At 47.8% G+C, this 17,115-nt stretch overlaps 1 protein-coding gene across 1 annotated transcript; it reads right to left on the reverse strand.

The window, feature by feature from the left end:
• Positions 1-2,917: 2,917 nt before the first annotated feature.
• Positions 2,918-16,582, reverse strand: LOC135809689 (uncharacterized). The gene is made up of 21 exons (XM_065323098.1): positions 15,769-16,582; positions 12,238-12,420; positions 11,667-11,953; positions 11,207-11,300; positions 10,799-10,951; positions 10,309-10,577; positions 9,754-9,868; positions 9,117-9,590; positions 8,517-8,906; positions 8,163-8,248; positions 7,404-7,955; positions 7,051-7,193; positions 6,765-6,801; positions 6,440-6,595; positions 6,209-6,273; positions 5,935-6,049; positions 5,706-5,753; positions 5,149-5,244; positions 4,741-4,854; positions 4,169-4,254; positions 2,918-3,819 (listed from the first exon to the last, which is right to left on the reverse strand). Exons 1-21 carry the CDS (start codon positions 15,821-15,823, stop codon positions 3,429-3,431), a joined length of 3,909 nt encoding a protein of 1,302 aa, XP_065179170.1. The 5' UTR covers positions 15,824-16,582; the 3' UTR covers positions 2,918-3,428.
• Between the last annotated feature and the right edge of the window lie 533 nt (positions 16,583-17,115).

Below are 17,115 nucleotides of genomic sequence, written 5' to 3' on the forward strand. Positions count from 1 at the left end.
GAAGTAGAGCGCAGGGACACAAATAATTCATCACACAATTCCACGTCAATCGCTCACAGTTGGTGTCCTTTCCTGAACATTTGTCTATTGTAGCGGGGAGGTGTATGGTCAGCGGCTGCCTGGAGAATAGCCTTTGCTGTGTACATGAATGTGTAGGGATCCGTCTCCGGAATGACGTCAGCTGGAAATTTGTACCAGCTCTCAGCAATCACATCACTTGTATATGCAGCTGAATTTCCAGTAGCAATGTATCTATGGTAGTCTTCCAAGGACCGGTCATAGAACATCTTGCTCGATGTTTCACCTCCCTTTTCGGAATTGAAGATCTTGCCCATCCGTATGCCCAGCTCATTTGTTGTATAGTTTGCAATGAACTCTAGCTTCTCATAGCCAACGTTCCCTGCAAACGCTGCACTGTATTCGTACGGACAGTCAGCCCAGTAAAACTGCAGCTTCGTGCCAATGCCAGCTAGCGTCTTGTTGAGTGTGGAAAGAGCATCCCGGATGTCTCCTAGATTGGTGCGTGTCTGATTGCTTGCAGGATACTTTCCCGCCGAGAAGTGCGGCACTGCATCAATCACGCCAAACTGCACGTGAGGCATTGCTTTCTTCAGCTCCTGAACATACAATGCCGCTTGGTCCGCCACTTGCTGGAACGTTTTGATCTTGCCGGCGCATCCGCGCATGGTCCGTGAGAATATTGACTCCAGTGCCCATTGATCAATCCTGCCTCCAGCCGAAGTATAGTTTTGCAAGTTTTGCAAGGCGTTTTGCGCAGATTTTTGCCCATCACAAAGGTATCCTCCTACTTCGATGGAGACCGTAATGTTCGGTCGTGCCTTGAAGAACTGAGCAAAAGATTGTGCATCCTCAATCGCTAGGTTGAATAGTTGGTACTCGTGGAAATGGTACCCGCCATCACTGCTAGTGATGAGTTCCAGAACTGTTTTCCATTCCTCTGCATGCATGAACATAGCTTTCTGGGCAGCAACTCGGTCTGGCACAAGGAAGGCAGGGCACACGAACAACTTATTATTGCCGTTTCCATAACGTCGCTCTGATTGTGCGGAGTCGTGGCGCCTTCTTGCGATGGATCCTTCCCTGTGAGAATGGTGGACTTCCACACGCTGTTGTTTGTGGTTTGGCCGCCCGGTGACTGCACCAAGTAACAGGAGAACGCCCATACAAACATACACACTGTCCATATCTTTCACGAGTATTCAGTAATTGCTGACTGAGTCTTTGTTGCTGCTACGAACGGTTACACGTTCAGCACAACCAAACGCAGTCGATAGCCTAGTGTGTTGAGGGGTAAAATGATAACTACAACAGTGACTCAGTGCTGCAATACTCAGTAGCGGCAAAGCGAAGTCAACCTGTTACCTCGAGTTCGCGAAGACGAAGGACACCGGCGTCAGTGAAAACTAGCTAATACTTGTTTTTCGTTCTTTCAACATCAAAGGCATCGGAATCAGGGATCGAGTTTTCAAGTTTTCCATGCGTGCACCCATACCAACCTGTACGGAGATCTACATTTCGAGACATGGCCCAAACCGGACTGAATAGTGGAGTTTTGCTTATGCATTATGATGTGGCGGTAAATTATTATACAAAGAAGTACGTGTATACCGGTTTGGGTTTTCTGATTTGGGGACTGCTGCCATGCTGGCACCAAGCAGAGGCAAGGTGGAAGAAGCTCGTGGAAGCATTCTACTGACAATAGGTCTGGGTTATGGCCAGACAGTTCAATGAATTCAGGCCCGGCAGAACCGGTCTGGTTGGTCAGGCCATGGCATGGTCACACCAACCTGTTGGCCACCAACACCATGAACACGTGAGGTGGTCATGTGCACCTGCCATAATATCATGCACAGTGCCTGAATGTACTAAATGGTAAACCGTATTTCCACAAAATTAATAGTAGGCCGGTCTACTATTTTTTCAACCTCGTCCTAACCCGGCCTTATAATCGAGGATGGTCTTGTATTCGAGGACGGTCTTTTATTCTTTCAACCCAGTTTGACCCCGGTCTTCTATTTCTCGCCACACAGTTTTACCCCCGTTCTTCATTTTCTTCTACACGGTTTGAGCACGGTCTTGTATTTTTTCCCACAGTTTGAGCACGGTCTTCTATTTTTAACACAAGAACAAAGACTCATTTAGCAGGCCCGGTCTTCTAATCGGAGACGGTCTTTTATTTTTTCAATCGCCCCCTACCCCGGCCTTGTATACGAGGAAGGCGTTGTATACGAGGACGGCCTTTTATTTGCGGAAATACGTTAAGCGGAACAATTCTTGAAAACTGCTTCTGCCGGCACTGTTCATGCAATGGTACTTAGCCAAAGACAGTGCGAAAAATGAGTATCTGTCATGAAAGTATGGGACCATCACCCCCACCACCAACCACACACACCTCATGCTCAGACCTCAGACATGCCCATCGCGGAAGCGATGATAGCAAACGGCTATGTTAGACATAGCAACTTGTGCTGGGACTACACCATTCAACAGCTTGCAAGGCTGATGAATTGACCGCCACTATTTTTAGCCTGGTACATGGTATCCACCACACAGCTGTTTGAAGTGACTTTTTCTGGCCAGTGAATCCCTATTTTTCATTTTTCCATTTTTTTTACACACACACCACACCACATACTCCGGCATACACTGGCTGGTAACCACCCAGGCGAATGAAAGAAAAGTCAGGAAGAGTACGAGAAAGAGAAGAAAGACGTATGCGACCATAATCGTCGGGAATTGAACCCGCAACCTCTCGATTGGAAATCGACTGCACATACCACTGCACCATATGGGACCACACACACGCAGACACGCACGCACGCACACACACACACACACACACGCACACACACATATGCGGATGCAACATTCTGCGAACACTCAACACGGAAAAGAATCATTTTTGAGAGGGCATTTGCCAGTCTGTAGCTCAGCACAATTGGCCGTTAGAGAAAAAATAACTGTTGAAAGTTGATTCGGAGATAAATAGGGTTTGCTCGTGAGGCATTTAACATTGGGCACACTGCACGTAGAGATACAGCTGCGCTAGGTTAGAAACGACTTTTATATTTGAATTGAAAATTAGAGGCAGAGTCGATTTCATTAGAGAAAGTTCTTGTTACCATCAAAATCAAAGTGTGGGCGTAGTCAAGATACATTGAAACATAGCACAGTTAGTAATTACATACCCTTACTTACGTCTACAAAAAAAGCTCAGACAAGCCAAACAGTTCATAGCTTTACGGGATTACAAAACTTACTTTTAATCATGCCGTAGATGCTTAGGGGTATTATCGAACTAAACCAAAAAGTATGGTCACGGTTTAAGAATTATTTGTTTACAACTTATCTGTCTATCCGGTCGATTACTACCTGACTGTGAAAGAGATGAATGCTATGGAGTTTTGTCATACTGAGGTTACTGATGATGATCCTGTCTCGACGGAGCATTGGCTGTGGTTGCTCAGCTGCTCAGCCAGCATATGCCTGGGCAGGCTGGTGAGCTTTGCTGATCCTTGGCGTGAGAACGGCGTTGAACGCTTCTCGTCCGGCACGATATACTTCGGCGACAGCTCGCCGTGATGAAAGTGCTTGTAGCGACGCTGAATACGCTCGGCCGGTGTAAGCCTTTTATGCTCCTCGTCCTCGTCGTCATCCTCATCCTTGACGTCCTCGGCTTCATCATAGACGCAGTCATCTACTTGCTGGGATATCTGACCGAGAAGGATATTTCTATCAGTCATCTCCAGGATGCGTACCAGCTGTGAGAATGATGGCCGCTCCGTTGAATACGGATGCCTAAAGGTGAAGCATACCATGAAGCACAAAGCATTACGTATCAGCCAGACTGTCTGGTATTGTTAGGCCCCTTGAGATTGCCATATGAGTTAGTTGCCAAGGACACTGACCACACACGGGATTGATGGAGAGAACGCTCCACTGCATATAGATAAGACTGGAGAGGAACCAAGAGGATGGAGTAAAACTGAGCAGAGCACGGGCCAGATGATGAGGCCAACTGCTTTCCAGAAAATTGAAGAAATAATGAGTTTGCCAGGATACTTCCTGTTTATCTCCCTCGCTCTCACAGCACTAAGTCAGCAGATCGAGTGCATGTACACTGAGCAATGCAACGTCTAAGGCTTACCAGCAGTCCATCATGATTTCATACATGGCCATGGGACACTTTGATGGTGCAGACTGCCTATTACCGCTATCGACATACTCGAGGACCTGCAGATCACAAGAATGATACCACAACAAGAACCAATCAATGGTAAGTCAACAGGCGAGAGGAAACCACAGCTAAAAGTCAATTCTTTCAGTGGTGTGACTTTCCGACTAAGACACAGACACTGTAGAATTGGCCAGCTGGAATGTTTTCACAGGTCAGACTTGAATGGCAAGGCCACCAGTCCTTAAATGTGCCGAAGAGCAGAGCACAGGTCAACACCAGAGGTGCTATGGTACTTGATCGCTAGCCATGAACTATGCCTGAACACGATGATAAGATACTGCATCGTTGCCGGTTGCAGTGAAGCCGAACAATTTGCTATGATACATGCAGACAGTTACGGCCAGTACCAGCCTGGACGGGTGTTGACCTGCCCATACAGATACGCCATTTCATCAGCAATAGAGAAAAGACAGAATGTAGCCGGTGTACTGTGTAGTTCACCCTTCAGTCAGTAGGAAATGCATAGCATTCATACTACTCACCTTCTCACTATCCAGGTCATCATAGGGCTCTGAGCCAAGTGACCAGATTTCAAACAACAGTAGTCCATAGCTCCACACGTCACTGAATGCACTGAATTTGTAGTGTTTCAGCACCTGAGGAAAAACAACACAGCAACAACACAGCAGCAAAAGTCATGGATTGTGAGTGCACACTTGAGGCAGGGAGTCCTGCTGCACCCTCTGCTAGCTAGACAACTATTTGCGATAGAAAGTGGTGTATTACTTATTAGCCTGCAGTGCACAATCAACAACATCTACTGCCCAGGGATGTGACTGTGCAAACAAGTTAAACCTGGGCTTGTGCTGTGTATATGCCCGTGCCACACTTGTGCATGTTTTTTTTGCAGTATGCACGAGCGGAGAGTATGAGTCATGAACGCGACTAACCTCAGGTGCGGCCCATTTGACTGGGACTTGCAGTGTTCTGGATGACGCAATGCTGTCCGGTGCGCCCATATCCCTGCACGTGCTGAAGTCGCCAACCTGCGCACCGCAAACCAATAGATCAGGCGTACCAAAAAGGAACCTCAGCAAGGCTATTCACATCGTAAGTGGGTCTTCCATGCAGGTGATTGCTGTGGGCTACACGTGGTATGCCTTCACAACCTGAAATGATAGTCATTACACCTGACTCTATTGTAAACAACTTTGGAATGTCTTGAAAGAAGTTGAATAGCTGTTGCGGATGTTCAAGATTGACGACAATATGGCATGACATCTTTTTCCTCCCCCCCCCCCCCCCCCCCCACACACACGCTCTGCCAAAGTAAATGGTCACTGTGCGGGGCACCAGGTCTGTGTGGTAAATGCCAGTCAAGAATAGCTGCAAGCTAGGTGGATGTGTGCTGACAGAATGTGTTGTCTCGCTATAATAGCTGCTTGTGAATAGAACAATGTGCTACTGGCAATTGTGGCCAAACACAAACCAGTTGTGCTGTGCATACCTTGCAGACCCTGTCGGAGCCAATCATGACATTCTTTGCTTGCAGATCCTGTCAAAGGTGAAAAAACACGCAGAGACATCAAAGATATACACAGGGTTGGAAAAAGAAAGGACTGCTGATCCCTTGCACACACCAACACCCCAGGTGAGAAATTGAATATGGAATGACATCAGAATTTAATACCATGAAAACAAATAATGTCGTTGACCAATTCTAAAGAAACTCTTACCCGATGGACAAAGCCCTTGGCTTCCAGGTAGGCCATTCCAGATGCAATGTCATGGCACATGTTCAGCTGCTGCTCACCCAAGTGCTCTGCAGCAACTTCTGGCAAGTTGTTTCCACTGTTGTGGCACAGAAAAACACAAAGGAAAGCATTGAGTGAGTTCACAGAAAGGAAAATAAATTTTCATATATTTTCAAGCACAAGTCATAACGCTCACCAGGATTTGTTTTCGGGACAGGTGTTTACAACTCGGTACAATCATCATAACGTCACTTACACAGGCCTGAGTGACTTGAGATGGCTTATTAGGGTGTCAGACATAAGCTCCAGGATTAACTGAGGCTGCAGTAACAAGAAAACAAAACACAGGTATAGCAAAGTAGACTATTAAATTTTAGCATTCTGTACGCTGATGCATTCATTGCATTACGCCTGGACTAAAATATCAACTGCTCATGTCAGAGACAACGGTCCACGTGATATGGTACTCAGATCAGCTTTCACTTACTGCTTTTCCGCTATTGTCCATCACCACGCCAAACAGTTGGACAATGTTGCGATGACTGAACTGGCCAAGGATGGTTGCCTCACGCAGAAACGGCATATATTCACCCTCCTTCTTGGGAAAGACCGTCTTCACGGCAATGGGCACGTCAATCGCTCCCTGAAAGTCAAAAGAAAACAAGATACAGCTCAGTACATGTATACCAAAACATGTATCCTATGCTTCTGAAGCATGCCTAAAATGCTCTGCTGTACAACAGGTTTGCAGAATGTGAAGTCACTGCCGAAGGTCAACAGGCAACACAGGCTGAAGAGTAGGAGAAACTCACCTTTTTCCAAATTCCGGCGTACACAGCACACTGCGGACTGTAAACAGAAAACAACAGCAACAAGGATAGCAGTTAAGTTCTCTGCACCTCGGCGACTAAAACGCAATGACTGTAGGCCTCAACATAAACATAGATCAGTTGAAAATTGACCAATTGATTGGCAATATTGTTCAGCTCACAGGATAAAAGTTACATTAAAAAGAGTATACATATACATGCGTCCCTCTCCCAGGACTATTGACAGCAACACGTCTCAGCATGTTTCTGTATATCCTGCACTGCTCACCTGTGCGCTATCATGGTTTGCACGTCAATCTTGTTTCGCTGCAGGCATTTGTATGCACCGCTCTTCAGCTGTGCAAAGATGCCAGGCACAGTGACTGCCGGCTCCTGATAGGGGGAGCTGTAACGTGGGTAAGGCTTGCGTGCCTGTGGAAGCAACAATGGAAGAAAGAAATGTCACTCAGTCAAACTTAAGATTAAGAAATGAATTCTTCTCCCATGGCCTCATTTCCAAGTAAGAGTTTAGGGACTTGCTTAGTTAAATCTAACATACACGTTCGGTGCGTACCCAGAGAGTAAGATTAGAATTTGAACTGCAGAATGGTAGTGTGAATACTGAAATCAACTTTCACTCACTTTGCCGGGCAGCACGTCCACAGGGTCAGTGTATGGGGTACGACGATGGTTTGATACACGGAACGGCGAGTCGATGCTCTGATGCATGAAGGCGTCATTGCGCGAATGCGGCCGGCTGCTCATGCTACGGAAATTGGATGCCTCTGATTGAGAACGTGGCTGCGTATCGATGGTATACGTTGTTGATTCGGATTTCTTGGAAGGTGTCTCTTGTGGGCTACGGCTGAGAATGTCGTCGTGAGAACCAATGTCTGCATGCTGCGCCGATACGTCCGTGGCACTGGATACCTGTCGACTGTGCTCAGCACTTGCAAGTAGATCCCTGCCTTGTGAATCCTCCAGAGAGTTATCCTGCGTGGTGTTTACCAAAGAAGAGTCAGTCAGCTCTGGCGACGGGTCCGTATACTCGGGAACTATTGAGAAGCTGGCCGCCGACTGTGTGATCTTCATGCCGGGAAAGGCCTTCATCACACTGGGCGTCGGTACGTTCATGAAACCAGGCGATGGAAGCCTTTGTTCACAAGCCAGAGGAGGACATAGCTCAAGCATGGCCTAAATAGACAAGAGAGAAGAGTTAACAGCCACAGCTCGTAAGTGTTTTGCAAGCCTGGTAAAAAACAAATGATCCTACTAAATGGCTTATACAGCCATTGAATTGCTAACGCTTCATCAAGGAAGATTGCTTTAGAATGTAGCATTAATCACAATTATCTGTGCAAAAAAGACAACATGGCAGACTCTGATTTTCATTGTCCTTACGGGTGTTGGTGGAAACTGTTTGTTCAGACCCTTGAGGCCACCCTGGTGCACTGGACTGCCGTTGATCATTGGCAATTTCAAAGCATCTAGTCAAGTGAAAGAGAGCCAAGACAAAACATAGGTGAGAACCGAACACTGTACAACAAGTGGAAAGGAGCACACACAAGTTATGACATCATGACACAAGTTATGACATCATGACAAGTTATGACATCATGACTCTGGTAGAATAGTACGTTACCTGTGCCACCATAGTACAATAGAAGGCAGGTAAAATGTATGTGTCTTTTAAGAATAAACATCAGTTCGGAAATTGCTACCAAAGTCTTGCTTAATAGCTGCTCAAATACTCACGGTTAGAAGGGGTATTGGCGAGCCTTCCATTGGACTGGGACACACTTGCACGGTGCTGGCGGTGATGAGACGGACTCTGCTTGCCTGCGCGCAGTGCATTTGGGTGTGATCGCAGGTAGCACACCAGTACAATAATCATGACCACGACGATTCCCAAGAGCACCAGGCCCATGATCACCCAGGGGTAGACCGGCTCGGACGGGTCGATGCGCGAGAGCGGCATGCCGGTGGTGGACGTTGGAATGCGCGACATGTAGGTCGAAGCAGCGGTGTTACTTCGTCCGGATGACATGGGACTGTCCACGTCTGCACTGCTGCTAGTGTCACCGCCACCCCCGACGAATAGTGGTGTTGTGCTACGGATCACCGGGAATGTGGGAAAGTCAATCACTGCATGAAAAGGACACAGTAGATAGAAGAAATGGGGCTTCAGATACATCAAAGCACTAGTCCTCGGCACATTAACACATGATTGCAGCAACAACAGTTCAGGTATAGACGCACCATCCATTAACACATTTTTAGACATTAAGAATTTCTCAAAGATGGCTCCAGAAGAACTCAAATGAACACTCATCATCATCATCATCCTAATCTCACCTCCATCAGGAAGAACAATTGCAGCCAAACTGTAGTAGCGATGACGGTTGTGCTTACTAAACTGGTAAGCTAGTCTTCCATCGATAAGTATCTGCTGCAGTTGTTTGTCATCAAAGCGAACTCCACCATCATCGTTCAAAGTGTCACTGCCCAGAATTCGGCCATTGCCAGACCGATGCTCCCAGCCGATGAAGTCGCCTCGTTCAAACTGCATCTTCTTGACCGACGGCACAGTGTGTGAACCTGGTCCAGGCACAGATATCACCTCCTGGTTGACAAGATAGTATGTGTTCAGCGAGGGGTCGGCAACACGCCATATCTTCAGCGAGTGGTTGCTGGCACCAGTGGTGTGCATGCTCCATGCCTGGATGGTACCATTGCAGGCAAATTGCAGCGTCGTATCCAGGTACTGGAAGAGACCATTGGCCCGGTTACGACGATCCACGCGCGTGTCATATCCCACCGTTCGGCAAGCTGAGGAATGCAAACATACACACACACAAAGAATTGGATTTTTTTAGAACATTCTAGGTTATGTTTGGTATATACGCCATGTCCATACAGTGTAGATCACGTTATTAATTACATTGCATAATAATGTGTGGTGAGCAACATGAGTTTTGTTGATGCGACTTACTATGCAGTGCAGGTATGGGCTTAGCTGATCCTGTGCAGCAACCCTCAGACATCACAATGTCGTCCAGAGCGATGTCACCACGCGGATCGGAGGTTGTCTGTGCCACAAACTGGAGCTGAGCACACACAGAGAATTGAAATGTTAACAGAAAACATGTGACAATCGTTCAGCAGTGGCAACATTCATAACGACCGAGCGAGAAAACGAAAATTACGCAAAACATTACAATGGCACACGACGCCTCGTCAAGGAGTGTGCTCCGGCCCGAGTGTCTCTAGCTCTGTCCTTGTGTGCCATGCTCACTCTCAGGGCAGTCGAAAGCTATTTGGACTGACCCACTGTTGCATACGCTGGAGTGGTGGCAAGCACAGTATCATGGCCACTGGGATCCATGTGCATTTGGCTTTTCATTTTTTTCCCTTTTCATTTTTTTTTATTGATTTTCCAAAGGCAAATAGATGCTTATCAGGGAATCTGAAGGGTGAAAATACATGTATACAAAACTGGAAATGCTGGAGTTCTGAAAGAGGGAAAGACATTGTAGTTTGCTCTTACCTGATATGCTGTTGAGGAGCTCACGGGCACCGTGGCAGTCAGCCAGTCATCCCCCTGCGGTCCACTCCGTGACCATGCCGTCACCATCTGTTTGCCACCGGCCGGGCCGTTGCGGACGAGCAGCGACAGCGAGCCGATGCCAGCTCCCTTCATGTGATAAGCAAAGCTGACGTTGCACAGGCCTGTCTGACTGGTCGGCCTGTACTCGGGCGACTGGAACACAGACCGCGAGTTCTTGTGCCTCAGCGAGTCAACACGCAGGAAATGGCCTGAAAAAACAGGAAAAGAAGAACAAAACTTGTTCAGTCTTCTGCTGAAGTTGCATTGCTAGTCCAGCAAGCATATCTGACACTAGAATGTCAGGTGTGTTGTTTAATTGTGCAGGTCCCAACAGTCTGCAGTGTCTGTTGATATCATACTAGATAGCACTACTGGGGATAGGCATCCCTAAGCCGCTTTGAAAGTCCAAATAGCACGGACGCAGCCTTACCTCGAGCACTGCCAAATGTGGTATCACTCACTGGTCCTGTGAACAGACTGCCAGAGCCGCGGTTGCGCAGCAGCCAGGGCACAGCACCGTCCGGTGCGAGGTTGTAGCCCTGCAGACCACACTCCATGTCCACGCGCGGAGTGTATTGACATTCTGCAGTGAACAGGTCAGAAAAAGCAGGCCCAATAGTACATACATTACACCCTAGTAGCTGTACACGTCATGTCAGCAAAGCATTGGATAGATTCAAAGTGGATAGAAAAGATACACGCAACGAAATCTAAACACAACTCCATGCAGCCTCACGGTGGTGATTATTTATCTGTGCTCAACACCCATGCATGCTTTGCTAGATTACTAGTCCTCTTTCTCTGGGTTGCATGCACAAACAGACTGCATTTCACTTACCTTTACAGCATTCAGTTGAGAAGCTGATGTCATCGATAGCAAAGTAGTCATTTGAACGCGCGGTGCTGGGTTGCATCTCGGCGCGGAATATGACCTGGTAAGGTGACAGGACACAAAAAATAGGACGTCGAGCGGTTTTAGCGGCTCTACATGTATCATTGCCTGATCAATGATACAAATGACATGATCAATGATACACTCCCTGTCTACAAAATAAGGAATTAGACTGGAATTTGAGACGATCAACTAGTGAAAGTCAAGACAGCGTGCTGCTATTGTTCACTGTGTATAATACACTGTCTGTTTAATGAGGTAAATTGCACCCGATGGGACCATCTCTAGGCGGGGCAAAACCAGCATGCAGATGAAAGCTAGCACAAGAACGCTCTATTGTGTCATGGGTGGACAGCCCAGCGGAGCATTTGATGACAGTTTGAGAAGCAACGGAATATGAGAGTACCTGGAAGGGACCGTTCACGCTGAAGCTTCTGTGCAGATTTATCCAATTGGTCGCTGATGAAGGATTGAAGCTTGTGACAACGGATGCATCTCCAGCACTGCGAGGGAAGGGTACGATGGAAACCTCCAGGTGGTCTGTGGGTCGCGATCCATTGGCCTTGACCCAGTAGGACAGGCTGCACCCCACCAAGTTGTCCGGCGCCTGGTACACCGGCGATACAAACTCTCTGCGCACGGCTGCGGTGACCGACGCATTGGCCACCGACCGATACACCGCCATGTAATTACCTGCACACCGCACGCCATAGGCAAGACGAGAATATGCATGGAACCCTGACTCAAGGATTCAAATCCCATAATTATCACAAGGCTTTTTGGTATCATCCCATAAGCAGTCCAAAACACCTGATGTGTGCTAAAAAGAAAGCAATCTTGATGCTAGAGAGATTCAGCAGTCATATTTTAGCAAACACTGACTTGTTCGTTACTTCATGCCTGCAGCTGTAAGTCTGCAATTATTTACTGAAGCGGCTCTATACAAATTGAGATATTACAGTAGAGCGCTGCCTTACCTGATGTTTCATTCAGGGTGTGGTCGCGCATAATCTCTCTGGCCTGCAGGTTTGCTCCCTGCCGGCGCTGCCAAGTGTTCGCCAAGCTGGGATCCGACGCCTTCCAGTCGTAACCGGAGCTGGCTGCATACTCGTGGGAGTATAGACAGTCCTCGAAGTCCACAATGCGCGGAAAGGAGCATGCTGAGCGTGCACGGAAAACACGGCAATACTGTGAAATTAGCACACGGCACAATACGGACATTGGGGCAGTGTGATGTCATGTCTATTCTAATCAGGCAACTAAAATGACCAGCAGTATTATTGGGCAGGCTCTGGCCACCACAACTTTGTATCATTCTTTGCCAGTACAAAGCCCGGATGTGGTGTCGTCGGTAAAATTCTTTATCTATATTGCAGATATAGATAATTATACAGTCATGCATAAGTACAATACACGAAATCAGTATGTCTGTACAGAAGTATTTCACATTTCATTAGAGTGGGGCCACACCCAAACGAACCACAGAGCCATCCCCACTAGTAAGACAATGCGATCTTCCTGAGGACAGCCCATGGCTAGCAAACATATGAGCAAGCCACAGTAGATTTTACACTAGCAACACAAGCCATACTGCTGCAGGGATATTTCTTGTGAGATGACCTGCATCTAATCAGTAATCTTGTTGATTCTTGGCAGGAGGTGGCACTAAACTAAAGAAGTCTAAACTGGACTACTGAGTACAGTCACACTGGTACTTGGTAGATCTACTACTACTAGCACTGGGACAGGTAGGTTTGATGTTGGCTGGCCGCGCGCAGTGGGCTGTCTTTGCACAGTTGATTGACAAGTGATGTACAGTAGTGGTGGAATGTTGACAGACACAGACTTTTACTGAGTAAGTTTTGTCTTTGCACTTGTAAACAGTCACTGCTATGCAGAGCCAGTCCAAATGACAGCGTAGTCTTCGAGCTGTGTGGAACTGGAAGAACATCGGCATGTGTCGAGCTTGGCATCTGTGCGGTATGGGCAGGGCACTGAAGCGTTGAAGCAGCTGTATGTTATTTGGAACAACCTGACGTGATCGATAAGGCAGATGAATCGATAGGCTGTTACCGTCGTCACCTACGACTGTTGTAGGCTAAATTTATCGCAGTTGCGAGCCCGATATTACCCATTCTGAGATATTTGGTACCGACATGTCGACATCCGGCATCTTCATCAAGCAACGATGATGTTTGGAATCTCCCGGTTGATCGCCTGGATACTGCACATGGACACTCTCATACCATTTTGTCCAACAAATCGACCTCAGGTATCGTTTTCATTTCACGACACAGTCAGTAAATATCAGGTGTACTGGAACAGCTTGATGAGTTCGTTATATCTTATGAGTTGCGAACACAAAATAGAAAAATTCGTGCTTGGCGCGCGGGTCTACATCATACTTCATTTGTATCTACAAATCACCTCACAAGTCAGAAATGGAACAGACCCTGCGCCGCGGCTCATCACCAGTGCAGTGCTTCAGTCAAGCGCCAGTTCGCCGTCTCCTGTGAGACACAAACGGTCCTTCGACGCCTCGTCAGTTCAACTAACGAGTCACAGCGGTGGGGACATGGAAGAAAATAATTAGTACAGCACACAAGTCATTGAATCAACACTAATCACGTCGAAGCAGTGAAAGCATTTTTGCAAAGGTTGTCTCCAAAGTTCCGAATCCGCAACCTGATTGATCCTCTGTATTTGCCCTACACTGAAACAATGCATGTCATCATGACGGCACCGGGAAGACTTGGAATAACTTGGATTGATAAGAAGACCATCAAGAACCTACTTCCTCTCCCTCTTCACTGGCGCTGCGATCTCTCTGCCGTCGATTCGTGCATGCAGTGAGCCATCTGTGAAGTGGAGAGGTCATGAGTTTTCAATGGTGACGATGGCTTGTCTCCACTATCCACTGGAGGTTTTCAAGCCTGGCCTCACAGATTGCACAGATCTGTGACCAAGACTACGTGTGCTGAAAAAGGCACAATCACCGCGTAGATCTATGTGGTGTACGGCGACTTGCCGCCGAGAACTCCTGTCACCCACAGAAAATAATATCGTGCAGGCAAGTGCACAGCACTGTACCAGACTCCGGGTCGGATGGTCAAGGATGTCCCACTTGTTCTAACACCGAACCGCACTCAGAGTGGCAAGGGGCTGCATGTACTGTGCGACATTGATTTAGTTCAGAAGAGACCGTGTCCCTGTTGTCAAACAGCAAACTCTCTTGCGAGGCCTCTTCAAATTCAATTATTAGATTTGGACATACACACTGCCGCTGTCCGAATCAGACTGATTTTTCTCCAGGGATATTGGTGTCTCGGATCGGTCGCGTCAAAAGGCATTCCTTTGCCGTGGCAGGGGATAAACCGACAACACTCAGCAGTCACAACGAACGCATATCGCAAGGAAGGCGCTCTGTCAAACACATGCACAGCGAACCAACAAAACTGTCCGAGATCTCCCGGCGCCGCAGCAGCGGGTTTGACTTTCACTAGTAGTGGTGTGTACAATAATAGATTTGGACTGCGACCTTGACAGGTCTCCCGTAGCCCGTGAGGCTCTGACGGAGATTCAGTCAACAAGGAATATTTTAGGACCACCAAAGGCGCACACGGTGATTGCATGCGTTGATGTGGACACGAAGCAGGCAACACAACGAATACGTAGAAACAGAACAAGGCAGTGCAGCAGTGAACAAGAGTGCATAACCCCAGCACTCAGTGATACCGGCCGGAAAGACGATGAGAGAGCGACATTGACATTTTCTACAGCTGCAACGCAAAGCGTGGAAGCGGAAAGGGAAGTGTCCTGCTGCCGCTCGGAAAACACCAGCACATCAAGATCGGGGACACTTCAACATTCCCCCCGATATGCGTACGGGAAAAAGAAGAGTAGTAGATCTACAGGTAGAATCTGTACCAGCACGATCTAGAAAAAATCGTCTTCGTGAGTCGAAACACTACTGCCACAGTGCTAGTGATGCTGCTCCGTAGCTTGGCGAAAACAACACACACTCACAGGCACACCCTCGACTTCACCAGTGCTTTTTCCTGGTTGCTACTGAACCGCTCATGCTTTGCACATGCACACTGTCGCTGCTGATAATAGTTACTTGATAGGTACACAAACATGAGCGCCAATATGCAAGCGACTAGCGAGTGCAGCTCGAAATGACTGCAACACTCAGGTCACACTAATGTTACCAGATAATTACAGCTCGCTAGAAACTCATCAGCTCAACTGACAGCACAGTGTTACCCCGTGTTACCAGATTACATTAAAATACACATCGACGAACAAACGACTGCACAGTAGTCAGTAGTCAGTACATGTCCGCTCGTCACAGGGATAGGACAGACTCAGTGGACATGGTGGGTGACAGTGTGCTAGCTGTGGACTATTAGTCGACTGGCACACGCGCAGATCAGTTTGACGAGCTTTCATAAAATAATAGAAAGCCAGCAGAAACATGCCCGATTTTCCTACAACACCTGACTTACCTTCAACCGCAACGCAGACGAGCAGCGCCTGAACAAACAGTACGATGATGTCCATAGTGATAGCGAGGAACTCCACCAATCCTCCTTCTCCCCCTCCTTCTCCTTCTTTCCGCCTTCACCTTCAGGATCACCACCGACTAGAAAATTTCTTACTGATAGAATGAAAGTGGCCGGCTAGATCACGGTACATATGTACTACATGGGACGACAGCAGTCCAGGTGCAGTTGTTCCATGCACCCTCACTACACCAAACAGTCAGACGTGTGAGTCTGAATCCGTATATAAATCCACACTGTAGATTGTAGTGTAGATTCACCGTCTATTCCTACTCCCAGTCATATGTAGGACTGCCAAAATGAGTGATGATGCTGCAACCCTACGTCTACGGCTGAAGCCTGTGTGCGAATATCGACACACCGATGCTGCTACTGCCTACTGGCTGCACAGACCTTGCTGACTGAGCGGGATAGGGAACTCGGGCAGGCTGGCTAGCTATGACAACTGCCGCACTGGGCAAGTCAGGCAAAATCGCCGAGAGTGCGTCACTTGAAAAATGAAACACATTGGCGTAGGACAGGTCGGCCTACCAAAATGCCAATATTGCAGCGGGTGCCAGCAAACTCCAAATCAGCGAGTAAAATCCATTCAAATGTCGGCGGTCGTACTGCTATCGCTACAAATGGACTCCTTCGTTCCGAAATATGTGTGAGGATTGATGAGGCGAAACACACCAGCACACCGTCACTTTGCAGCACTAAACCGCTATGATGAGCCTCCCAGTGGTGGCCTGATTTGTACTGTACAGACTACTAGAGCTGATATAGGGTATAGCCTGTAGGTCTTCCCCGATTCTGCGATTGCAGTCTACCCCCGTCCGTGGTCTACTAGCACAAACACTCAATGCGGCCAACCGTACTAACCCGGCCTGCTCCGACAGAAGTTCGGGCTCCGCACGCATTAGACGCTCGCCATTGCCAAGTATTGGTGTTGGTGCCACATGCCTTAGCATACAGTCGTAGTGTATTGGGCTTTCAATCAGGAACAAAGACAGAAAGTGGAAAGTCTTGAAGACGATGGCCTCAACACAGTTATGGCCCTTCACAGCGAGCAGCTGATTCACATGACATCGGCCAGCAGGCGTGCACGTGGAGGACTGAGGGCGACTTTTCAATGATCTTCCGGCACAAAGCCTGGCCCTCTAGGTGAAAGTGCTACAAAGTTCTCCATAGATTGTGGAGTGGTACCTCAAGTGGACGCCTCAGCACACGTTCCGTTCATCTTAGCAGCCGCCAGGAGTTTGATATCTTCCCCCGCACAGAAAGCACGCGGAACAACAAATTGTTGTG

The sequence above is a fragment of the Sycon ciliatum genome, chromosome 2, assembly GCF_964019385.1.
Source record: "Sycon ciliatum chromosome 2, ocSycCili1.1, whole genome shotgun sequence".
In the NCBI taxonomy this organism is placed as follows: domain Eukaryota; kingdom Metazoa; phylum Porifera; class Calcarea; order Leucosolenida; family Sycettidae; genus Sycon; species Sycon ciliatum.